Here is a 25,364-nt window from a genome sequence, read left to right on the forward strand (position 1 = left end):
GGGCCGGCGGGGCGGGGCTGCGGGGCGGCAGCGGGCACCGGGGGGCAGCGGGCCGGGAGCGGCTGCGACTGCGATAGCGGCACCCACAGCGGAACCCACAGCGGCACCCCCGACACGGGACACCAAACACCGACACCCCACACCGCCAGCAGCGCGGGTCGGGGCAGCACAGACCGGCACCGACCTGACCCGAACCGACCCAGGCCGGCGCACCGGAGATCGGCACCCGACACCGGCACCCGCGACCGACCCAGGCCGGGCGAGCCGGGACCGGCACCCTCAGCCGACCCTCGCCAGGCCGGGGAAACCGGGACCGGCACCCCGGAGCGACCCCCGCGGGGTTTCGCTTTCCTCGGCCCTTCCCCCGCTCCCTCCCGGCGCTGTCCCCGCCGGGCGAAGGCGGCAGCAGCGGCAGCAGGCGGCTCCGGTGCCCGGGGCTGTGAGGGAAGCGAGCCCGCTCGGAGCCATGGCCATCGCGGCCGTGCCCGCGGCCGAGTCCCGGCTCTGCGGCAATTGGTAAGGCCGGGCCGGGAGCGTGAGGGCCGAGCTCGGTGAGGGCGGACCGGGACCGGGGGTCGGTGAGAGCCGTGGGTTTGTGAGGGCTGGACCGGGACCGGGGGGCGGTGAGGGCTGGACCGGGACCGGGGCTCGGTGAGGGCCGGGGTCCGTGAGGGCCGGGCTCTCTGAGGGCCGGGGTCCGTGAGGGCCGAACCGAACCAGTTCCACCGTTACATCGGGGTACAACTCCTTAAAATGCTGTGAAATAACCGAAGATCACAACCGTTCGGCCTTTCTATAAACCTTTGGGGTCGGATTTACCGTCTGACTGACTTAGTAGGGGACTAAATAGAAACCAAAGCGTTCGCATCGAAATCCAGGCTCGGTTTTCAGCGAGATCCGCACAAAGTACACGATTTCAAGTTTTTCCTCAGCAGTTCCGTGGCTCAGGAACAGAAATATAAAAATAGAATCAGTAGGCAGTGGTGTTGTGGAAGTTTTTTTTCTCTGATTTAACACCTCTTTGCAGAGCCCCAGCGCTGGGAATCCGGTGGCTGATCAGGAGTCACCTCACAAGTTATGTCTAGAATACAAGCAGCTACAGAAATTAACTTTTTTCTATTGTTTTTCCCCAAGAGACATCAGAATGCAGACAGTTTCTTGCAACACCAGCCTGGTTTGTTTGGTCTGGGCAGTTCAGTCACTGCTGTTGGACTTTGTTGCTTTGCCAGGCTTTTGGCTGCCCGGGATCTGGCAGGGGAGAAAGCTGAACACTGTGGTTTTAGCAAACAAAAGGTTATAAAATTGATTTAGGTGTTTTCAAGGTGGATTTCTTGGAAGGGGGATGGTCCAGGTAGAAATGATGCTGCCTGAGGCAGGAATAAGGACCGAACTCAGGTGCCTCAGTTCCTTTTGGCCCTTCTGTGTTTGGTTTCAAGACAGAAAATGAGCATCTTAGAAATTAGGTGAATTGGGCAATTTGGGGGTAAAATGAGGTGAATTGGGGAATTTTGGGGTACAGAGTAGTGTTGTTGCTGCTGGGGCTCTGAGCAGCCCCATCTCTGGAAGGTGACCCTATGAGCTTTAAGGTCCCTTCATTGCATGGTTCCATAGTTCCTGGAACAGGATTTGTCAGGTAGAAAAAAAAACACTGTTTGACTGCTTTCCAAAGCACTGTTTGACCTCTCAGAGCCAAGTTATTGTCAAGAAGAAACTTTTACTTCCTCAGACTAATTTATTAACTTGAGCATGCAAATAACTTGCATGTGCTGCAGGATTTGTCTTTCACGTAAGGAAATTAATCCACCTGGATTTTATCTTAATGCAATGTGACTTTTGCATGTTAAATACGTTCATATCCACCTGAGACCTGGCTGGCCCTTTCTCCTTAGGTACTCCCTTTAAACCACGAATTAATTGAAATCTTTCTTAGCATTTTTTTTTGTTGTGAGCAACTTCTTGGGATGTGTTGTCATTGTGTTCTGCTCAGTAACCTCAGCTACTTTCTCACAGCAAAAAGGATATTCCTGCAGTTAATTTCATCATCCATGAAATCCACTGTAGAAGAAATATYGAAATCTGCCCCTACTGCAGCGACTCCATCCCAAAGTCTGAGATGAAGAACCACATTGAGTCTGAACATGTGCWGGTGAGAAACACATTTCTGCTCTGAAACTGCTCAGAACTGTGGTAATTAATCTAATGAGGTCTGTTTGCTGTAGGTCACCTGCAAGTGTAGGATGAAGATGGAAAACAGCCTCCTGAAGGACCAYGAGGTTGGTGGATTTTATATTTTTGAACCCTTGGGGGATGCTCTGGTGTTTCTAAGCATTGATTCCAGAGCCTTTCTGTCAACCAACACCTGGATTCCAGCCTGGGGTTCCTTGTGTTGAGTGATGCTTCCTAAATTCACATCCTCTGGGAGAAGGGGTTGGAAACTGCCTTAAGGTTCTGGAGCCACTCAGGTCTTTATATCACAGGGCTCTCTGTGATAATTGGTGATATTTTGTCCTTGTTAGTTGAAAAAATAGCTATTTAAAACATGATTGACTTGGCTTATTTTCATTCCTTTACTGTTTCATGTTTCTGCTGGAGCCATTATKTGACTTTTAATAACTCAATCTGTCCAAACAGGCTTTAAAAATAGCCTGTAAAATAAACTAAAATAGGACAGAGTGGGATTTTCTGAGTTCTGAATCCAGTTGGCTTCTGTCACAGACAATCTTGTTATAAATGTCAGTCCCTTCCCTTCCCGTGGGCTCCTTTACAGACAGCTCTGGAGCTGCCACCTCAGCCTGCTGATTGCTGAGGGAAAAAGGATTTTCTTTGGAAATCTGTCCAGTTCTAAACCCTGGGAGTAGCTAATCCTGCCTCTCTCTGTGTAATGCTTTTCGTAAAACAAATGATGATGTTTTATTAGTGCACGCTATTTATTAGTGCAGCATCTATAAATATCATGTATTTTATCTATTTGTAACCCCTTCTGAAGTTTCCTCTTGTTCAGTGTGGGATAAAGAACAGTGTGAGTGTGTTCCTTAAACACCAWTGTGGATTTTAGCTGTACTTATGGAATGCCACTGGATTTGGGGTCTGGAGCTAAAACCCAACTCTGTGCAGAGCTTGCAGATTTAAAATCATATCCTGAGTGTCTGAAGAGCTTCAGCTGCTGAATTTGTGGCTCCAGCACGTTGTTTTTATGTTCCCCTTGTCGTAGCTTTTTCCAGGCTGTTCCTTAGCGAGGCTTTGGGTCTGGCTGAGGAGACCACAGCCAGCTCCGCTGCTGAGCAAACTGAGAGTTCCACGAGRGAAGAACAATTCCTGTGTTTTCCCAGGAATCCTCGTGCCCGCTGCGCCCCGTGCTGTGCCAGTTCTGTGACATCCAGCTGGCCTTCAACAAGCTCCAGGAGCACGAGCTCTACTGCGGGGCCAGGACCGAGCCCTGCGGGCGCTGCGGCCGCAACGTCCTGCTCAAGGAGCTCAAGGAGCATCCCCGGGTCTGTGGGAGAGAGGAGAAAGCAGCAAGGGGGAGCAGGAGAGCGCCGGGATTCCGGACTGAGGGTGGAGGTGAGAGGAGCCGCTACCGGGGCTGGGCTTGGGAAGAGCTGGAGGGGTGGAAAAGGAGATTTAGAGCAGCTGTGGGACAAACTGCGGGGACAGAACCTTAGGGACACAACCCTTAAGGATGAAACCATGAGGATGTTCGCAGRAGCAGCACAAAGAAAWCAARAGTGAGATAAAGTGGAGCAAGAAGRAAGAACTGGYTGCTCWCTTGGTAGCTGGTCCYTCTRTAAGGTTTTGTGGTTCYTTTYTGTGAAAATACAGAATAATGAACGATCCAGAGGCTCCAAGTGGGAATGTTTGCCCATGGAATGGGGTATGAGTCAGAAGTGCTGGGGTGCCTGGGGTGAAAGCCCCTTGCTGCCTGTTTTTTATCTCAAAGTACCTGGCTTAAAAATGTAACTGCAGTTGTTTGCTCACTGGAATTTGTTCCATGATTTTTCTCCATCCTCCTGGGTTTGGTGCAGGAGCCCTTGGCTTTGAGATGCTGAACTCCAGGAGAGCCCACATGTGAAACCCTGGGGTTGAGTCTGATGCCCAAAGGGAGCTGCTGGTGGCAGGTTTGATACTCTCCCAAATTTACAATATTTCTCTTTTGRAGGAGGTGAGCTGGAGAGATCTGAAATCCGTCATTCCTCACTGCCTGAAGACTGGAACGCTGACCTGGATTATGTGTTGGCTCTCAGCCTGCAAAGTGAGAATAATCCTCACCATAATACTGCAGCTGAGATTCCCAGGGATTTCTGGGAATAYGACTACACCAAAGAGCCTGGACAATCTGCCCATCTCAGTGGAACAGACCTGTCCAGAATCTTCTCCTGTGACTCTCCAGGGTCCTTCAGCACATCAAACCACAGCAAAATAGGTATAAACACTGTTGTGGTGGGGTTTATCCTTAAATCTGAGGAAAGGGAAAATTTGGATTAGGAATGTTAAAGATTATCTAGGTATTTCAGAAGGTCAAAATTAGTCYTTTTGAGCAAAGGAGCAAGTGAAGAAGAAATAAAAGCTGTAGTGGGGCTCTGACCTTGGTGTGTGGTGGGAGCCCAGGTGGGAAACAAAATTCTTGTGGAAGTAAAAATGGTGGGAAGGAGGATCTGGGGAGACCCTGGAGGTTCTTCTGAGGGGAGAAATGGCACCAAAGGGTCCTGCAGACTCCGCAGAGGGCATAACCCTTCCTTCCCTTGCAGACAAGGAGATGATCATGTTGCCCTGTGAGTTCTGTGAGGAGCTGTGCCCTGCTGAAGATCTGATCCTTCACCAGGTTTGGGACTTCCCTGTGTCTTCCTTGGGGTTTGCAGTGAAGACTTTYCTGTGGCTGTCACAGAAAAGGGTGTGGGTGACATTGTGAGAACTCCAGCATTTGGGTCTTTGCCAACAAAAGTTGGTTTTTAATTCCCACCTGGCTCATCAGGAAAGGTGATTTCTCTGTGTTGTTTGTGTAACAGACAGGGTGTAACCCAGCAAGTGCCTTTGCCTCGTTCAGTAAGAGAAGTTCTTCTCCAAATCTGTGGGAATACCGTGGGGGATCCAACAGCCACAGGACTGTCCCTTCATCCCAGCCCCAAGCTGTCCAGGCAGAAGGGAACATCATGATTCCATGTGAATTCTGTGGCATCCAACTGGAAGAGGAGATTCTCTTTCATCACCAGGTACTGAACAGAACAGAATCTGTTGGGTCACATCCCATTGTTTGAGTCCCTGGGGCTCTTACGGCACCTTTCAGGAATTCAGGGAGCTGTCCCTGGGTCAGATCTTCCTACACAAATCTCTGGGATCCGTTGAGAAGGGCTGTGCCACATTGAGGCTCCTCCTGAAAAGTGCTGGATTATTTTAAACGCTCCTGTAAGGAAACGAAACCAAAGGGCCTGGAGTTGCACAATCAGAATGTTTGAGTCACACAGAAAACCAAGCTGTGCCCTGGATGAGTCAGCTCAGGGGGAGAGGAGCAAAGGGTAAAACAAAAGGGAGAGGAAGTAAGAACAGASCAGCCCTGGGAGTGTGTGCCCAGGGAAGAGTTCTCTGGAATTTGCTGCTGTTAGAGACACGATGGGAGAATGCTGAGCTCGCTCGTTTTCTGTGTCCTGGCCCTTTCACTTTCTTAGTCCCAACAAACCAGTGAAGCTGCAGTTGGCTTGGTTGTTGTGGGCCTCTCCTCTCCTGGGAGACAGCAAAATCACTGTTCCTGGGAATGAGATCTGATMCAACTTCAGAGCTCATCCTGGAATYCCAGAGACCTTAAAGCTCATCCAGTTCCATCGCCCTGCCAGGCTGGACAGACTTGGACCAACCTGGTCGAGGGGAAGGTGGAACTGGATGGRYTTMAAYATCCCTTSCARCCCACACCATTCTGGAATTCCTGGCCTTAATGTCCCYGAGYGCTGCTGCTCYGCAGTGTTTTCCCAGGAATTTTCAYYGCAGTGAGYTTTGTTTGACCAGCCCTGTGTGTTCTGCTGCAGCACCACTGTGACCTGCGCCCTGCCAGCCCCACAGGTGACATTCCAGCTCGGGAGCTGCCGGCTCCGCAGCCCCACGGGCAGAGACGGGAATCGCCAGAGCCGGCTYGGCGACGGATCCGGCACCAAGGTGTGGGCAGAGCACAGCCTGAGCTCCTCTGTGCTTGCACTTTACCCTCTTCTGTCCCAAAAATCTTCTGTCCTGTCCCCTCAGTCTGGGTTTTGGGAGGGAGGATAAAATCCCTGGGATGGTGTCCTCAGAGATGCTGGCTGTGGAGCTGGGATGGACACTGGGGCTGTTCCCRTTAATCTCCATGTCCTGTCCCTGCAGGAGATGTTTCTCCCTGGCACACRGAAGGCTTTGGGAAGCTGGGGCTGTTCCCTGCTCCACGGAGCGGGCTGAGGACGGAGGTGGCCAAGGCTGGGAATGCAGCGCTGTCCCCTCCAGGGAGAGCTGGTGACGCTCCGGCCACGCGGGGCAAACCCGGGAAGGGGAACGGCAGCGAGGGGACACCGAGGGACAGAGGTGACTCTGCAGCTGGGACAATGCCACGAGTGAGAGCTGCTCAGCACTTCCAGGCAGAAACCTTCACTTCCAGCTCCTCCAGAACTTCTCCAGCCCAGCCCAGGTAATGCCTTTGCCTTCTGGTCCTTCCCACTTCTCATGGGGCAAATCTGGATTCCTTTGGCTGTGCCTGTGGCTGAAAGGGTTTCCAAAGGCTTTCAGATTCCCCCAGTTGAATTTGGCTGATGCTTATCTGAGTTTCAARCAACAAATTTAGATTTTTACCTCAAAACAGAATGGACAAACTGGTCAGTGGGGTAAAATACAGGATAAGGCGTCATTACCTGTTCATGGAGGGCTCTGCTCTCACCTGGGCTCCAAACAGGAGCTGGTTCTGCTGCTGAAACATCTGAGTCAGGGGCAGAGGAGGCACAAGGGTCTTTCCCTTGATCCTCTCTGTCCCTGCTATGTTGTCCTGTGTTTATCCACCCCCTCTGAATCTGTCCCTGTCCCACAGCTCCAGCACCGCAGGAGGAAGGAGCCTTGGGCTGTCGGACGGGCGTGGAGGCCTCCGGCGCCGCAGCTCCAAGGTGAGGCTGCAGGGGCAGCTCCTGATGGTTTTGGCAGGACAAGGAGCTTAACAATCCTCCCTTACAAAGTAATACTTGAAAACAGTATTTTAATTCTTTTTCCTCCTCAAGGCAAAAGCCCAGAGCCCAGCGGCTGGACACCCAGAGGAGTGAGCCWGTGCCTGTGGAGAACAAGGAGCACCCGGCCCTGTTCCCAGGCTCTGCCGGACTCGTTGGTCCGAGTGCAAGTAAATTCCAACCTTCAGTTTCAATTTTTAGGCAGTGACCGTTTTCTAAATCTCTATTTTTGATCTGCGAGAGCAAATTCCAGGTTTTTATGTCTCTGATTTCCTCGAGCACCACCCCAAGGCACCAAACTGAGTCTCACCTTGGGCCCCACCTGAGTTCTGTGTCCATGTGGGCTCCTTGTGCTGCTCCAGGATGGGATTTGTGCCACCCACAGCTGCCCTGGAATGTTCAGGCACAGCAGGTGACACCAACAGGGAGCAGGACTGAGGGTTGGGGCTCCAAGGCTTCTCAGTGCTGCATTTTCAATTAAAAAGCTTTTAAAGTTTCTTGGAATAAAATGTATCTGATGTTGTCCCAAATGATTGTGCGGTGCCATCAATCCCATGAGGTGACATGGGACCACAGCCCCTGGCTGAGGATGTGTTCCAACCCACCTTGTGAAGGCCAGCAAATCCATTCCTGCCGTTATTCCCTGCCCTGGGTCCGTGGCACTGCTGGAATCCCTGGGACTGGGGGAAGTGGAGCAGGTCCTGGAAAACACCCTTGGCCATCAGCCTAATTAGGGAGGTGCAGCAGATGGCMCTGGCAGGGCTAATTAGCCACCCCTGGGGCAGGGTGGTTACTGAGGCCTCATCTCAGGTGCCAACTCCATCCCAGYGGAGCAGCCGGAGCCCAACGATGGCTGGAAGGATCTTCCTCCTAAAATAAAGACATTTTACAGATGCTCCCACCAAATRTGTTTATTTAGACAAGGAAAGAAGAATTAAGGACACCAAACCTCTGTTCTTCCCATTCCTAGGGAGAAGGGCTGTGGGAGCTGTCCCTGAGGTTTGGGATGGATAACGGGGTGCAGTGGGTCAGGAATCATTGGTGTGACAAATAAGTGAGGTGGCAGAGCCTGTGCTGTGCCTCAGGCACAAGGAATGTCCCAGAGGAAGAACCTCAGCAGTGACCGTGCTTTCCTTTGGTACAAAATCCTTACATTTTGTTCCAACTGCACACAAACAACCCCTAAAAGTGGGATTTCAACACAGAACCTKCAGCTYCTTTYCTCCCCCTTCACCTCCTCTGCCTCRGGCAGCTCCAGCAGTGATTCCTTCCATTCCTTGCAGCCCCAAAGAAGGACACGAACACCTCCAGGGATGTTAAGAATCTCCTTTATGCAGGTGTACACTCGATGGCCAAGAGCACTTACAGGTTAATGCCGTGTACRGAACCGAGATGGACACACACCAAGCTAGAACTAATACCCAGCTCCAGAGTTTTTCCATTGTTTAGTATAATTTTACATTCTGAATGAATATATATTAAAAAAAATAATAATAATCATCACAAACCAATCTTTGCTTCGACAAACAAGCCTAGTACAGACAATGTCAAGTTCATTTAAAGCACGAGGAATTAAGGATGATTAGAAAAGCTTTAATTAAAAGGCCATTTGAGCCACAGCTGAGATGCTGCAGCACTTCCTTCCAAGGAGCATGGAATTAAAAAAAAAAAAGCCAAAAAAACCCCACAATTCCTCTTGTGGGGCTGATCCTGTTCTCCAGAACAAACCAAAGTTTGATGGAAGTTGGTTATTGGTGTGACATTTGTCCTGTAGAAGAAGCTTCATTTACACCCCCAGGTGCAAACGGCAGCGACGAGAAGTTCGTTATTTGTAATCATAAATAATTAACTGTAATAAATACGGATCAAGTAACGTTCCAGCACGCGCCTGGGGCCGGGTGCAGGTGTGCTCCACTCGGATGTGCCTCCCAAAGGAGCACACACAGTAGCAGCAGTTTCGTACTCACAGCTGGAAGCGGAGCCTCGGGAACAGAGGAGCCCTGTGGGGTAGCCCTCGGCTGCCCCAGGGATTTCGGGATTGGAACCCAGGACAAGCCCAGAGAGAGCCCAGCCCAGGCCACAGCTCTGCCATGGAACCCAACCGGTGCTCCCCACGTTTCCTGCGCATCCCGACGGGAACAAACCGGCTCCGAGCCGCTCCTTCGGCTTYGTTTTCCCTTGGTCTTTGTAAACTCCAGGTGTTCCCGCCTGCTCCGAGTGGTTTCTGAGCTACATAAACGCTTCTACCAGGAAATGGACGAAATTCAAGAGTAAATATTCTTCCTACATGGATCTGTTCCCTGGAAAGGGCAATATGGGAGGGGAACAGCTTCCTAACCACGGGGTTGGGAGACTCCGTCTGCCGACGACTACCAAGGGCTGCTGCGCACACACTGCCATTCCCACTCGCTCACGGAAGAACAAGGACACCCATCCCTAACTCACACTGCCTCTCCCGCATCCCACACACTCAGCGTTCCCACTATTCACAATAATGTACAATAAATACACTTGGGATTCCCGGGAGCTGGTCGGGACACCGAGATGAAGTTCAGTCACCTCATCCAGAGCCTCCTCCGTGCCCACGGCACACACAGATTCCAGGATGGTCTCTTCCTCAGAACTCAGGATCCGAGGGATCAGCAGAGCTGSAGTGTCCCAGAAATCCTGGTGAGGGATGAGACACCCATGGAGGGGCTGCTYTGAACACCCAAAACATTCCACAGAACACCAGTGAAACGGGGCGTTGTTCCCGCTCCGCAGGTGGCTCCCGGCTTTCCACACAGAACAGAAGATTTATCTTCCAACGGGYGACTTCGTCCTCCTGCCGGGGGTCACGGTTTTGAGGATAATTTGCTCTTGGATCGAAGATTTTTGAGTACAAAAATGAGTTCCATGTGTTTGAGCACCACTCGGTTGTTCTCAGAGCTCGTTGGAAAATGGGATAAAGTCRTGGATTTTTGGGATGGACTGTGGTATCTTACACCCTTTGGAGAGAAGCCATTTTGTTCTGCTCATATTTTAATTACAATAAATTATTTTGTTGCTAAGCAAAGCAGACATTCAAGAACATCTAGGGCAGGAACCCAATGGAATCACGGCCCTTTCACTGCTCTATTGTAAATCCCAAAAGTGTTGAGCTGAATCCCCCAGTTCCCTGTGGCAGCCCCCGTGTGCTTGGTCAGAGTTTAAAAAAACTTCAAGGAAAGTGGTGGAAAGGTGGAAAAGCAGTTTGGCAGCAAAGTTCCTGCTTTAAACCTCAAGCAAGTGCCACAAATCCTACCCGTGCTCTGCTCCTGCATCGATTCCCTCCCCACACCCAAACTCAGCATTTTTGTACTCAAAAACCTCTCAGGGGAGAGTGATCCATGAGCCTTCCCCTCCGAGGGCTCCCGGCCTCGGAATGCCCTCCCTGCCGGTGGTGTTCGCACGGGGCAGACCGCTCTGGATTACAAAATTAGAAATGTACAGGTGGAAAGGTTTTTTTCCCAAATTAAATTATACACAAACCGGTCTTTACTAAACTATCCTACAAAGATTCCACAAACAAGGCAGCAAAAGAACCAGTCCACCACAAAGTCTACGAATACAAAATGGAAGTCTTCCGGGAATTACTGTCATGGGAACGAAAGGTCAGGAAATAAATGAACCCCCAGCTCGTCCCACGGGAGGCGCTGGACGGGAACTGAAGGGGTTCCACTGGGCAGAGTCACGGAGTCACCTCCAGGCGTTCCCTGCTCCTGCTCAGCCGCTGAGCGGGTCCTCCCGGTAGTGGATGGCGTAGCGGAGCTTTTCCAGCATGATGTCCAGCGAGGAGTACTGCGGGAGCTTGATCATGAACATGCACGTCTCCACTCGGATGTACCGCGAGTCCGGGGAACCTGCAGAGAGGCACCACCAGCGTTCAGAGCTCAACCCAACGCTTCCCTCCCTGCTGTCCCAAAGCTGCTCTTCCCCACGCCCCTTCCTGAGGAGATCAAAATCCAATCCCTGCCTGCTTTGGGTATTTTGAACCTTTAATGTTCCTGTGCTTCTCTATCAGGCTTATGCCAATATTTTTCCAATGTTTATTAATTTTAAAAGCATTTCAGATAAGTACTCAAGTCTCTCTGCATCTCTACAGAGCAAAGTTTTAATTATCCTGGAATCCCAGAACAGTTTGGGTTGRAAGGGACTTTAAARCTCATCCAGTTCCACCCTCCTGCCATGGACAGGGAACCTCYCACTGGATGCAGCTCAAGTTTTATGGTAAATTTTATTTTTACATGGTTTAAAAAACAATTATTTTCTTATTTACACCCATAACCACCTACCCCTCTGTCCCTGTGTATTAAATACAAATTAAAGTGGGGCTGAAGGCTGGGACAGTGCTGGGAGCAGCAGCAGCAGCTCCCTGTCCCTTGGGAAGCGGCCACTCCGTACCTGCAGCGCCGTCGGGGGGTGCGATTTTCATGGGATAGGGGGGGACGTGGGCGGTGTCGGGGCCGCCGTCCTTGCAGGGGCAGGTRAAGGGGATCCTCTCCTGGTTGCAGGCAAACTTGATGAACTTGCAGAGCTCCTCCTGCGTGAACATCTCCAGGGCACTCCAGAAGAACTCAATGTGCTGGTCAGTCTCCATCAGTCCCACCTGGTACATGGTGTGTGCCTGAGGGAACAGGAGCACATGGCCACTGCTGCTCTCCATTCGCCCTTCAGGAATCTTCCCCACTACACTTTATTTATTTAAAATTCAAATTCTTACTCCTCTCTCATCAATCCCCATCCCATTATTTCCTGAATCCAGTGATATCCTAATAMACTTCCCTAGGGCAAAGGGCTGTCCAAGCACAGGCTAGAGTTCCCCATGGATGTCCTGGCTGCACCACAAGCAGGAGACTCTTCCTTCCCACCTTCCCATGGGAGGATCCCCCCTCCCTGTGTCCCACAGCAGTTTGGCCAATGTAGCCATTCCTCACACCTTGAGGAATTCCAGGTTGATGTAGGGAAGGCCACAGGTCCTCAGCTCCATCTCCAGGGGGGTGAGGGTGGTCAGGAGCTGCAGGGGGATGATGGAGCCCAGCCCTGCCCTCACTGCGGTCATGCACTCCGGGGTCTGCAGCTCCCGCATSCGCAGGCTCCGGATGGCAGCTGCGTACACGTCCTTGTTCTCCCACCTGCAGGGGCAGAGATTGGGATGAGGAAGGAACACCTTTRGGAGCTCTCATGCCCACCGTGTTACACATGGAAGGGTTTCATGGAGATCCTGCTTTGGAATAATCCAGASTGATCAATACACACTTYGCMTTCCAACGCTTCCCAATTAATTCCRCTGTCCTCTGCTTCCTCCTCTCCCCCCATCCTTCACAACCAGGAGCCCCCCTCAGCTCGTACAGAGCCCCAGTGATCCCAAGTTCTGCCAACTTCTCACAAAGCAAAGCTTGCACAGATTGTTACAAAAGTGCCTCTGGAGAGGGTCTGCTTGCAGAAGGATTCCACGTCCAGCCTGAAGGCTGCTCCTTACCCCACAGGGATGTGCCTGCCCCTGGGACACAGCTCCACCTCCTCCCCGGTGAGGCTCGGGTAGGTGAATTTGCAGCAGGGTTTGTTGGGGCAGTCGGGGCTCTCTGTCACCAGGTGCTGGGAGGCGATTTCRGCACACAGAGCTTCCAGCTCTGTCTCATCATTTATCTGTCACAGAACAACGACAGGGACCTGGTCACCACCACAGCCTCATCCCAGGTGATCCCACAACTCCAAAGGCAAAATCCTGCAYTGGGGGTTCTGGTCTGGTTTAGCAATTCCACATTCCAGGAAACATTTCAAGAGCCTTAATTCCAACGTGCCCAGCAGCAGGGGAGAGTGGGAAACTTCTCCAAGGCAACAGGATGGAAAATCCTGCATCCAAGAGGAGTCACAACACCTCCCAACCCTGCTCCCGTGAAAAGCACCTGTCAGATACCACTGAAGGCMGTGTGCTGTGAGGGAATCCTGAGAAAAAGGAGGGAACAGGGAAAAGGAACCTACATTTTCAAATTTCTTGACGTAGTTGTAGGTGAGGATGTCGGCTTCCTGCAGATCCACGTCGGGATCCAGGGGCTCCCCCACCAGGGTTTTCCAGAAGGAGGGCAGGAGGTCCAGGGGCAGAGGAACGTCRGCTCGGATGGCGATGCCCAGGAGCTGCCCGAAGAAGTGGAASAGCTGCTCCTCGGCGTAGGTGATGGGGCTGGGAGTCAGGATGTACTTCCCCTGTGGGAAACAGGGCACACAGGGCAGGGCTCAGCAGTGCCCACAGGAGGGGCCCGGAGTTAACACGAGGCCCTTGGGAGTGTTCCTGACTGGAACAGGAAGGATGATGTTCACTCAGATATCAAAGGATCCCAGCACAGCAGGGATTCCCCGCGTTTCGCACACTGATATCACCTTCCCTTATCACTTCTTGATCAAACCAACCCCATGAMGTTGGCTCCCTTGAGAGCCCCTTTTGCCAAGCTGTTGATCAGCACTCCCAGCGTTTTCTGGAGTTGTTACATCAGTTTGATATCCAGGTTTTTCAGCTGTGGGATATTTCTGAGCCTGCATTAGCAGAGCCAGGTTTCCTCCAGAGTTATGCTCAAACTGAGGGAAATGAGATGTTTCCCAGCCTGAGAATATTCCCAAGAAGGAATAATATCTCAGCCACTGAGAATTCCTTGGATTATCAGCTTTATCCTGTTTCCAGAGCACAYCTACTGCACAAAGTAAGACACTAAAGAACATAGATGGAGCATCTTATTCTCCTGGGAATGTATCTGGTCTTCCTGGTGACATTTTTGGAGTAAGGTCACACTTCATAAGATCACCAGTTTGGGCCAGACAACCTCAAAACCAGACAGCTGAACCTCCTCCCTCTGAACTCTGCCCAGGAGTTTTAATTCTGCTCCATTTTGCTGCCTTGGCTCCTTCTCYAAATACCTGTTGGACTCATGAGGTGCAAAATGGGATTCACCAATTCCCACTTGAGCTCTCTCAGGATGTGGGACCTGCTTGGTTTCATGGACCTGAGGCCTCTCTCTACGCCTCTGACCAAATGTGTCCCATTCCTGTTCAAACCCATTCAAAAAGATAAAATGGCTGATTTTTGGCATTGGAATCTCATACCTTGTTCTTATTGACAGCAGAGCTGGGGCACAGCAGGAGCAGGGAGAGGGAGGAGCTCTGGAGCTCTTTGCACACTTGCCAAAGGAAGTGACGGAAAGATCCACCTGGAAAAGAGGGAAAACAATGAAAACATTCCTTTGTTCCCTGCTGAATTCCTAAGTGCTGCTTTGCTTTTCAGCACTCTGACAACAGCAGGAATGTTTGTTCTGCCAGCTGGGACTTGGTGCTGGATTAGGAGATGGATGGGGCTGTCCTACAAGCATGGAGGGGATGCTCCAGGGATCAGCACAGGTGCTGGGCCACAGCCAGAACAYTGATCTCCTCCCAGACACTGTCAGTGCCACCACAGCCCTCCAGAGGACAGGAATTCCCTTTGGAGAAGGCTCTGTGGGGCCCTCAGCTCAGCTGACAGCTGCTCACTCTCCAGAATCTCCTGTTAACAGGAGCTGGTGATGTGAGAAGGGTGTTCTGGGCTGRCTCCATGTTCCCCCATGGATCTCCAACAGGAACCACAAGCAGCACAGCCCACGTGGATTTGGAGAGCAGGGACCCCTCTGCTCTTTGGGATCTGCCTCAATACCCCACAAACAGCTCTGCATAGCTGAATCCCCTCCGCCCGTGGTTACAGCCAGTCTGCTCCTGGTGCAAACACTGAGGAACCACCACCCCAAAAGAGCCAAAATCCAGGGGAACCCCATTCTTCTCCATGCACAAGGGAACGCTGCTCCTTGGAGTCAACACAAGGCACGTCCTGGTGAAAAGCTGGGCTGCCCCTGGGCGATTTCCCAGGCTGTAACCCTGTCCCCTCCCTGCTCCCACAGATCCCTGTCCCCACTCACTGGTGCCATGCACCTCCTCCCCGGTGAAGCGGATGTTGAAGGCGTAGGTGGGGTCCCCCCCGCTGGCCAGTTTRACGCAGAGCTGGGACGAGGGGACGCAGCCCAGCTGCCGGGCAGCCTGGCAGAAGTAGGAATTCTCAGAGGAACGGATCTCCCCTGCTCAACACAAAGGGAAAAATGAAYCTCCAGCTCCATCAATCAGTAGCTGAGCTGGGGGAAAGCAGCTCTGACTTGTTTTGGAAGGGATCAGTGCTTCCCGTACCTCCAACGATCTCCAGGGGATCCAGGGTGATTTCTGGGGCTGCGTGGTCAGCGGTTCTTTGGACAGTGGCATTGAGCACTCTGTTCATGACAGTGACTTTTGTGTCATAAAAGATTAAACCTGAAGAAACAAACACATTTCAGCAGAGTTAATCTACCCACGATTTAATTTTCTGAAATTCTCCAGCAGACAAGAGTTGAATAAAAATTTCCCCTTCATTAGGTAGGCAAGACATGGCTAATCCAATTTTTTTTTTTWAAATATAATTATGGAGTGGTTTCCATAATTCCACTCATCCATGGGCAGGGACACCTTYCACAGTCCAGGTTTCTCCAAGTCCCATCTCTTTGCTCCTCATGTTTTCTGGAATAAGTGCACTGGGATACAACACTGATGAACACAATTCCATTCTTCTATAAATAGATCCCAGCAACTCCACCACAATCTCTGCAAATAGAAACACTTTGCCCAATAGTTTTCAGCAATCTGAGATGTTTTGACAGTAAAGTTACAGGCAAGAAATTATGATAAAAAATAGGGCTGTGACACTGCCCCAAAAATATATTTGATACCTCATATCTCTATGCAGAGAAATCTCTGAACATTCCTTACTCCCCCGTACTGGCTTAGGAGCATTTTTCCAGCTGGGCCAACACAAAAACCTCCTTTCTCACACTGACACCCCTGGTGAATTCTGTATGTTCTTCGGAAAACAAATCTGGGGAATGCAATGACCTAAATCTTGGGTTTTTTGGTGCCTAATGAAGGCTGTAAAATTACTCTGATGAACTTAAAGTATTTTCTTGATCTTGCTAATGCTACAAAAACGAAATCCTGGGATCAAACTCCAGGTTAGTCATCCTGATCTTCTGTTTGTTAACTAACAAAGAGTTTTCATTTATGGGCTCTCCCAAAAGGACAAAGACCCACACACAGAGAAGATGGAACAACTCCCTCTGTGGTTGAGGTGCCCAAGGATAATCCGTCCTTTGAAAGCAAACCAAGAGAGAAATGCCCCACAGCAGTGCCCTGCATCAGTGCCCAGGTGGCTGTGCCCTGGTTGGTGGCTGTGCCCAGGTTGGTGGCTGTGCCCATGCCCCAGTTGGTGGCCATGCCCAGGTGGCCCTGCCCTGCTGACCTTTGGCCTCCTGCAGTAAGGCAGCGATGCTGTTCCCGTACATCTCGGTCTGGCGCAGCTCCACCAGCGGCAGGAAGAACGTCTCCAGCGTGGTGTTCAGGGACTGCAGCAGGGCAAAGCGCAGCCGCAGGCTCTCCACGGGGACATCTGCGGGGGAAACTCCCAGTCAGAGACAGGAAGGGTCCATCTCCTGCTAATCCCAGCAGCTTTGGTCCAGGAGCTCCTTCCCAAGCAGCCCCTTTGATCCCTGTGCTGAGGATGAAGGAATGGTCTTGATCCCTGAATTTTGTGTCTCTGGGTGTGAGCCCAGAATCTTCCACCATCACTGAATTTCCTCCTCAAAGTGTTTAGAACAGGATTTAGGTGACTAAAATCTGGAATGCAATTCCAACCTTCCTTCCCCAGCAAGCTGAACTCACCAGGTATTTCCTGCTCCAGCCAGAGCCAGGAGTTTTGCTGGTAGAGCAGGCAGCAGCTGCAGCACATCCCTAACTTTGCCCAAGGAGAGAGAAGAKCCAGACCCAGCACTCCTTCCCCTCACTCCACTGAGCTCCAACCTCCAAAGGAACATCCCAGCAGCATTCCCCCAGCTGCTTCACTGTGAAAAGCCTCATCACAAACCATCCCTACGTACTCAAGAGACAGGCAATCCTGGGATCTGCTGCATCAGCCGGGTCCAGGTACACCTCGTGGGGGTGSAGGCGGGCGGGGGTGATGGCGAGGTGGCGGCACAGGCGGTTGATGTACTGCACCAGCGCCACGTCCATCTCCAGGCTCCACTTGCGCGACGCCTTCTGAGCGTGCCTGGCATCGATGCAGGCGCACCTGGCAGGGGACAGGGCACAGCTGGCACTCACAGGGTGCTGGRCAGATASACCTGGAGTACAGCTACACCTGGAGTAAAAGTACAGCTACACCTGGAGTACAGCTACACCTGGTGTACAGACTGGTGCCCTGCTCTTCTCCCATTCTTCCTTAAAAACAAGTGTTTCATGACAAGAATTCCTGGGTGAAGAGCTGATTTCTCACCCTCTTCTTCTCTGATTTCTCACCCTCTTCTCCTCCGATTTCACACCCTCTTCTCCTCTGATTTCTCACCCTCTTCTCCTCACTGTTATTAAATAATTAGGCACAAAGGCAAGGCCTATTTAGCTTGCTCAGTGCCCTATCTACTCTGAGAATGAGAAGAGGCAATTAGCCTGTGGCCTGACACAGTCAGATAAGGAGAATTCACTGAAGGGACTTTCTTCCTCTGCAATATTAAGGAGAAATGAACAGTTCCCTCTTCTACAGCATTTCTGACCCAGTGATAACCCTGCAGTTAAACAATGACCCAGTGCACTGACTGGGGAAGGAAACCAGAGACAGAGATGGAGCTACAGCTCCCTTCAGGACAATTTATTACAAAGTTTGGAAGTTCTAAAGGACATAATGGCATCTGATTTTGTTGGCCATGCTGCGCACAAGAAATCGGGACCTACATCTRGACAGCATGTGACTTTCAAAACACCAATTTTCCCTACAGGCCTTGCAGCCWGGGATGGAAGTCAGAGTGTTAAAGCTTCTAGGATTAGGAACATTTGGGATGAAGTTTTTTAAAGGGAGCAGAGTGAATCAATGTCACCTCCTCCAWGAGATTTGCAAAGGTACCTTTCAAAGTGCAGGTCATAGCCACAGGAGAGGATGGCTCTCCACACGCTCCGGATGTCCTGCTTGGAGCGATCYACCACGAAGCGGTGGAACCCATCCAGGGTCAGGTACTTCTCCTCAGGAACTGCCACMACAGAGACCAGCAAAGAGTTAATGGCTTCCCACAAAGTTCACACCCCACAGGAGCAGCAGGTGGCTGCTGCCAGGTCCTCCTGCTCTCCCATCCCACCAAGAATCCTTTYCCAGGAGTTCCAACCATCACACGTTGGTCAGGTCTAACCTGGCCCTCTGCCAATGGCACAGTTTCCACTCCCCTCAAGGACCCCAATCCCCCAGTGCCCTCTGCACAGCCCCATCTAACCAGGGATCCAGGATCTCTACTTGGCTGGATGCTGAAATTCCCCTTTTCTGAGCTACCCTGGCGCTTCCTACAAGGAAGAGCTGAATCCAAACTTGTTTCTGTTCCCTCTTCCACCTGATTACAGAGAAGTTCCAAGCACAACCCTTGTCATGGCACAGCTGTGCTGTCTCCACAAGTTCTGAGGTATCTAAATCATCTTTTTTATCCAATTTTCCACTTCAGAATTTCCTGACACAAACTGAGAAACACAATTTAAACCCACCTGGTTCAAACCCATGATATCCCAAACCCCCGCTACACAAAAACCTTAGATCTGCACCCTTTAGGAAGCTCTCTGCCTGGCTTATTAACATACCACACACACTGCTGCAAGAACTGTTTGTTCTCAYACTGATGGGCCCAGATTTACAGACACAAATAAAAGCAGCATTTAAAATCACTATTTAAAAAAAAAATAAGTTAGACTTAAAAATAAAGACAAACCAAATCTATCATGAGGTCATATAAACACATCAATAAAAATACTTCTTTTCTATGATGCAAAACTATTAAAGATTCCCTGCAGCTCCCACCTTCCTGTTTTTTCGTGGGAGACTTCTCAGGGTCCTTCTCCTCAGGTTTGCTCTTCTCAGGAGATTTGGGCTTTACAGTGGGTTTCTTCTCACTTAAGGCTGTTCGGCTGAGGGACAAAGCAGGTGTTAGGATCAAAGTTTTCTTTGATCATTAGTAGAATGCCAGAATTATTTTGGCTGGAAGGATCCCAAAGCCCATCTCATTCCACTCCCTGCCATGGCAGGGACACTTCCCATGGGTTGCTCCAAGCCCTGTTCAACCTGATCTGTTTTTTGGAATAAGTGCACTGGGATAGAACACTGATGAACCTAATTCCAAYGTTCTATAAATAGATCCCAACAACTCCACCACCATCTCTGGAAAAAGAACCACTTTGCCAAACAATTTCCTGAAATCCGGGATGTTTTGCAACAAAGTCATGACCGTGTTGTGCTGTTCCAATAGATAGAAGCACAGAGGGAAATGGGATAAAAACCTGGATTTCTACAGTGAAACCCAACATTCCCCAAGTGCCAGCAGGCTGAGGACACCCACCTGACACTGTTGAGCATGGATTTCTCCTTGGTGGGGGGTTTGGTGACCGGGCGCTTGGTGCTCACCACCTTCACCGGGTGCTGCTCCTTGCCCGCCTTGTTGTACTTGCTCTTGTCAAATTTCGGCTTGGGAACTCCATATTTCCTTAAAATCTTCCAACACAGAAAGCCAACCATCACCCAGTGCTTTCAAGTGACACCAAAAGAGGCTGAGGAGAGCAGGCAAAGCACTACCTGGGTCAGCTGGTCCTCCAGCACCTTCTTGGGAGGGCGGACGTTGGTGAAGAAGACGTGGAGAAGGTTTCCAGGGGTTTGGGAATTGATCTGCTCCTTGCTGAGGTAAATGTCAGCCACCTTGATGGGCTTGGCTGGRGTCAGGCTCAGCATTTGTTCCGAATGGACACAGCTTTTAAAGATCTCGGTGAGAACTTCCCGGGCGCCCGGCACCAGTTTTTCACCTGATGAAAGCAAAACAGGGATTTGGTATGAAATGATGTGAGAACTGTTGAGAATTTGAAATGTGAAAACAGATTTTGCTTTCAGATGAAATATGTTCTGTCACATAGTTTCTGGCATTTGCTTGGAGATGGAAAATCATTTTAGCAGGGAAATCACTTTTGCAGTGAAAAAAAATCACTTATGCAGTGAAAAAATTTGAAAAAATATCACTTTTGCAATGAAAAACCTGCTCCTTCTGAACCCCACTGAAGACAGAGGACTGGCCACATCCTGTAATTATTACTTGTGGATGAAARAAGCAGATTATTTATGATGCCAGGATAAAAATGATGTGGTGCAGACACTGACACCTGTTAAGTGATCGAGCAGTTATAAATTATTTCAGTGGTTATTTTTAAAAAAAAAAAAGTCCTTAAACAATTAAATCAGTAGGTTTTTTTTGGTTGATGAGGAGTGGTTTGTTTATTTATTTATGGTTTATTTGATTAGCTGGGAGGACAACTGAGCAATATTCAGTTTGCAAATAGCCTCTGGAGGGATAAAATTTGTTTTGGAATTTCTCCCAGGCTCGTTGTCACCCCTGACTGATACTGAACCAAGGAGAAGCTGAGCCCTGCTCATCCCAAAAATGCCCAACACAAGTGAGATTTGCTCATATCAAACCACCTACCTTTTATTGACTTATCATTGAAATAATCTTCTAGTGCTGGGCTCCCCTGGGTGTCAAATAAACTCTGATTTACAGTGGAAACAGTTAAAATCTCCTCAGTTGACATCTCCATGAGCTCATCCTCCCCATCCAGGCTGGACAAGCCAATGAGGTCACTGCTGTTGAAGAGGCTGGCTCGGATTTTCTCGATTTTAGCTCTTGATCTTATCTGTAAAACAATGAAATGAGTTCRTAGCAATTCTGAGAGAACAAATTCACTCCTATTCACAGGAATTTGGGGTTGAAGCTTTTTCCCCACTCCCCATCCAGATAATCRTTATTGCTTCTCTTCTAACATGCAGCTACATCAATAATTTGATGCCAAAATTCAGGTTCAGCCTAGAAAMGATCCTTTCTGAGAACATTTGGCCACCAAAATCCTTGTGTTGTGAGTTAACCAGGCCCAGCTCTGATCTGTTCCACACCTCAGCCTGCAGACAGCCCTGGCACCAGCAGGGAGGGAGCTCAGGGTGGCAGCCAGGTAACCTGGCATTATCTGTAACTCTCCTGTCCCTGACTCAATTCTCCACTCAGAAAAATCTAAATTAGCATTGAAACCTCAGCTGCACAGACTGGGAAGGGAATCATAACTTGCTTTGATTCCTAGAATAACCACTATCAGAGCAGCTCCAGCCTTGGAACAGTTTCCATGTGAACGCTCTGGCAGCTTTCTCTACACACTTWATGCTTTGTTTCAATGATGTCTTCATGTCAATTAACAGCTCAAGAATAGCAACTGCAGAGTTTCCATCTGAATAAGCTGATTTTCCKCTAAAAGGGGAACTGATACAATCCCAGACTATACAAAAACAACTTTCTCTGTTCCCAGGCTATCAGGAATGGCTGTGCTTTTGGAAGCTCCTGATAAAATCTGCAGCATACAATCTGTGGAAGCAGCAGAGAGGAAGGTTCTTGTGCAGAGCTGAACACCTGGAGAGATCCAGCACCGATGGCAACTACCCACAATGCTTTTAAAAATCAATTTGGAGCCAGACAGCAACAAAATTTATCATCTCTCCTAAAGCAGCTGTAAAGAGGAATCCATAAGTGGTTTCAAACAGGTGAAAATGTACAGATCAAACATGAAATAACTGCCTGTTGGTCAAACCAAAAGGGCACCAATCTCTAAATTCATCTCAGCAATGGCCAGAAGCAAATCTCAGGGAAAGGCACATGAAAGGGGAAATGAATTGATATTTCCCTTGCCTCATTCTCCCAGCCTTTCCAAATCAGTTTAAAGATTCCCTCAGCTGGAAGCTGCAGTGGCTGCTGTGCTCCACAGCCACCAATGTGCACATCCTCCAGGAACTTAACCCCTCAGGAATTCATTTAGACTCAGGTCTTGGCTTCAGCATCACCCTGTGACAATGAACTCTGCAAGCTGGAACACTAAAGAGTTTGAYCCTGCTTCCTTCTGTTCTTCAATTGCTGCTGGATCACTCCACTACTGGGTCCCCTCTGTTCTTGGAGAGACAGAGATTGTTCCCAAGGCTCTGAATGTGGAAGAAGGGAATTCTGAGTTCCTCAGCCATCCCATACAAGCTGAGAACTCCCAGTCTCCCACACTGTCAGACACGTATTTACCCTGAACCCATGGAAAGTGAGATCCCATTCTCCCAGAAACCCCCAGCACCAGAGGCCCCTCTCCATTACCTCCACCACAGCAAATCCCTTGATGGGCCGTGCCAGCAGCGGCTGATTGTCCAGAGATGTCACGGTGTACATGGAGCCCACGTCTGACACCGACGCCGTCTCCACGTTGTCCAGCGGCTCCCCGAGGCTGCCCAGACTGCCCAGGCTGCCGGTGCTGCAGTGAGAGAGATCCAAACTCTCCTGGCTGGACACCACGTGTGGCTGCTCCAGCAATCCCGGGGGGATGGCCAGCTCCAGCCCTGCTTGGAACTGGTCCACTGAGATGTCACTGACAGTCCGGGAGATGCCCTGGGAGCTGCAGATGGAAGCCTGGCTGGTTGATGCCGAGGCGCTGACGCTCATGGCCGGGGTGACGCTGCTGGAGCTGCTGATGTCCAAACTGTCGGCGCTGCTGGAAACCGTCGGCTTCTCCAGCTCCGTCCTGCACTCGCCTCCTTCTGCTTTATCCTTGGTTTTTTTGGGATCCTCTTCCTGCAGAGGGATGTAGATCTCATCCTTGAAGACCCCGCCATGGGCGTTACAGGCCTTCCTGATGGCATTCCTGACTGTGCCCTCCTCCAGGTGCGTGGGGATGCCGGAGATGACGAGCAGGCGGCTGTGGGCYGTGGGCCCCACCAGGGCCTGGCAGGCGTCTGCCACTGCATCGTTGGTCACTCCCAGCCCCTGAGGGTCCTTCTTGGTCAGGTGTCTGAGGATGATCAGCARGGTCAGGGCTCTGTGGAACCACAGCATGTCCTCGGGCTTGCTGCCCCCGATGCTGAGGAGAGCGGCGTCTGTCTCGGCCGCCCTGGATGAAGCCCTTTTCCCCGAAGATGAGGTTTTTTCCCTCTTCATTTTGACTTTTTTCCTCTTGGACAGCAAGCTCGGGCTCTGTGGTGTCTGCCCTGGGGAAGAGGAGGACGAGGAGGASGAGTCACTAAGATTTGGGGCACTGGTGGATGAGATCACATTGGCCGTCACGCTCATGTTGATGGGCAAGGTGACTTCTGCCACAGCCAGGCACACTTCCATCAGGGCGTGGAAATACGTGGAGAATCTTCCCTGATCAGCCACTCCAACCCCAGAGCCACCACAGGCATTCCCAGACACCCAGTTCTGTGTTTCCTCATCGTAGAGCTTGTGCAGCTCTGACTGCAGGGCCATGAGCATGGCCAGGCAGGGGTTGAGCTGCAGGGCAATGGATGAGGACAATCCTGCTGGATTCTTTTTCTGCTCCAAATTGTGGATTTTGCGAAGCAGCTCGGCCAGGAGGTGAAAGATCAATTCCTTCACACACGCTGCCATGTCAGTTGTCCAGAGGAAGTTCCCTGTGTGAGGAAGGCAAGGCATGGCAGTCAGCAATGTTTCACTCTTAGCAGTTTCATAACAACARTTGCAAAAGTGACATTAAAAAAAGCCCAAGAAAAGCTCATTTCAGTGTCATGTCAGCAGTGAGAAAGAGAGGAAGGTTTATTCCAGTTTTTGAAGAAAATTACAATATAATGAAAGAGCTCAGGAAATTACAACTGTGATTTTTGTTTCCTAAACTCTCCACCTGAGCCAGCACATTATCAGTGATCATTAATAAGGAAATATTCCATTCTCACCTAAAAATTCCACCACTTGCAAGAGAACTGAGGCAGGAATAGTATCCAGTTCATCTTCAGATTTTCCTTCCCCATCTTCTAATTTCCAGGTTAAGAGCTGCTCTGTGAATGCCATTGCCAGGGGGAATTCCAGGGGAAGGGAATGCAAGACCAACACAGCTCCAGGAGGAGGAGACACTCCTAAGCAAAAAGGTCCAAGAAAATCCTTATCATGATTCTGAGCATTGATAAAGTAGTAACACTTAGAATTTTTTCAAGGCTAAACTTATGTTAAACAAGAATTTTCTCTATGGCACCTTGTAAAAAACAAATAGGAATGTTTCTCTATATTGGAAAGTTGATATAATCTATTATTATAAATGTACAGAGAATATTTTGTTCACATAAAAGAACAGAACAACTTTGAACCTAAACATATCTAAATATACACACAGAATTTTCCCCAAAATCATTTATTTCTGTCTGATGGGGCCTGAAAACAACATCAGCAGAAGAACTTAAGGATCTTTAAGGGAAATTTTTAAGAACTCACTGCACCCAGTCACCTTCAGTGCTCTAAATCCCACTGTCCCTCCCTTAGGTCAAGAGTAAAAAGATTAATGATTTTTCTTGCTGGAGAAGTGGGGTGACCTAGGTATTGCTACACTGCAGAAATATTACTCTGTGGATAAAAGGTTCCTACAAACACCTAAAAAAAGCAATAAAAAATTATTCTCCATCTGAAACAAATCCTCAAACACCAACAGCACCAACACTGCAGAAATGGGTATTTTGAATAAAATGTTTTCAATACAAACGCTTCTTGGTGAACTCCTAGAATACAAAAATCAGAAACAGATGGTTTCTAGTATTGATAAAAGCAGGTTTTTTCGGTTAAGAATAACTGGGGATTTCTGCTAGCTCCTTGTACAAAAATCCTGTGTTGATGGTAGGAATGGTGACCACACAGGAAGGTGCTCCAGGGGCCATAATGACACTGTCTCAGCTCTGAGGGTCCAGGAAAGGCTTTTCCCCACTGCTGTGGCTGTGCTCACCCAGTTTGATGTGCACCCTGTCGGTGGGGGTGATGACAGCCGGGTACTGGTTGGTGGTGGGGGGTGGTGTGAGGCCGGTGTTGGTGGGGGAGGCATCACGGGGGTAGCACACGGCCTCGATGAGGTTCAGCTGCCCGTTCCTCTTCACYTTGTGGCCCAGCCCATAGACCAGCACCCGAGCCCAAGGGGCCTTGTACAGGGACGAGCTGGGGAGACAGCAGAACAGCTTAGTTAGGCTCAAACAAGCTGGAAAACATCCCAGCATTACTCAGTCTCGAGATGAGAAAA

At 50.0% G+C, this 25,364-nt stretch overlaps 2 protein-coding genes across 6 annotated transcripts in view; one reads left to right on the plus strand and one right to left on the minus strand.

Annotated features, from left to right (window-relative positions):
• Nucleotides 1-10: 10 nt before the first annotated feature.
• TRAFD1 (TRAF-type zinc finger domain containing 1) lies at nt 11-8,066 on the plus strand. Of its 2 annotated transcripts, none has more exons than XM_057378113.1 (10): nt 11-516; nt 2,011-2,146; nt 2,220-2,273; nt 3,330-3,561; nt 4,157-4,420; nt 4,746-4,819; nt 5,004-5,207; nt 6,015-6,141; nt 6,343-7,106; nt 7,218-8,066. In XM_057378113.1, exons 1-9 carry the CDS (start codon nt 467-469, stop codon nt 6,642-6,644), a joined length of 1,443 nt encoding a protein of 480 aa, XP_057234096.1. In that variant the 5' UTR covers nt 11-466; the 3' UTR covers nt 6,645-7,106; nt 7,218-8,066. The 2 variants fall into 2 exon arrangements, with proteins under 2 accessions (XP_057234096.1, XP_057234097.1); XM_057378114.1 differs by having other exon boundaries at nt 4,160-4,420.
• A 74-nt stretch (nt 8,067-8,140) lies between these two features.
• Nucleotides 8,141-25,364, minus strand: part of HECTD4 (HECT domain E3 ubiquitin protein ligase 4) — a 66,824-nt gene continuing 49,600 nt past the window's right edge. For all 4 annotated transcript variants that reach the window (XM_057378107.1, XM_057378106.1, XM_057378109.1 and 1 more), the window contains exons 59-76: nt 25,077-25,282; nt 24,043-24,222; nt 22,457-23,763; nt 20,765-20,972; nt 19,870-20,093; nt 19,637-19,788; nt 19,102-19,208; nt 18,169-18,292; nt 17,153-17,343; nt 16,519-16,665; nt 15,381-15,500; nt 15,119-15,274; nt 14,280-14,383; nt 13,167-13,388; nt 12,664-12,830; nt 12,121-12,316; nt 11,586-11,808; nt 8,141-11,044 (exon numbers count right to left, since the gene is read on the minus strand). In XM_057378107.1, coding sequence (XP_057234090.1) covers nt 10,908-11,044; nt 11,586-11,808; nt 12,121-12,316; nt 12,664-12,830; nt 13,167-13,388; nt 14,280-14,383; nt 15,119-15,274; nt 15,381-15,500; nt 16,519-16,665; nt 17,153-17,343; nt 18,169-18,292; nt 19,102-19,208; nt 19,637-19,788; nt 19,870-20,093; nt 20,765-20,972; nt 22,457-23,763; nt 24,043-24,222; nt 25,077-25,282 — 4,171 coding nt within the window. In that variant the 3' untranslated portion in view covers nt 8,141-10,907. The remainder of the gene's footprint in view (nt 11,045-11,585; nt 11,809-12,120; nt 12,317-12,663; nt 12,831-13,166; nt 13,389-14,279; nt 14,384-15,118; nt 15,275-15,380; nt 15,501-16,518; nt 16,666-17,152; nt 17,344-18,168; nt 18,293-19,101; nt 19,209-19,636; nt 19,789-19,869; nt 20,094-20,764; nt 20,973-22,456; nt 23,764-24,042; nt 24,223-25,076; nt 25,283-25,364) is intronic.

Source organism: Malurus melanocephalus, unplaced genomic scaffold, assembly GCF_030028575.1.
Source record: "Malurus melanocephalus ecotype Western Australia unplaced genomic scaffold, MMel_1.1 scaffold_340, whole genome shotgun sequence".
Classification (NCBI taxonomy): Eukaryota; Metazoa; Chordata; class Aves; order Passeriformes; family Maluridae; genus Malurus; species Malurus melanocephalus.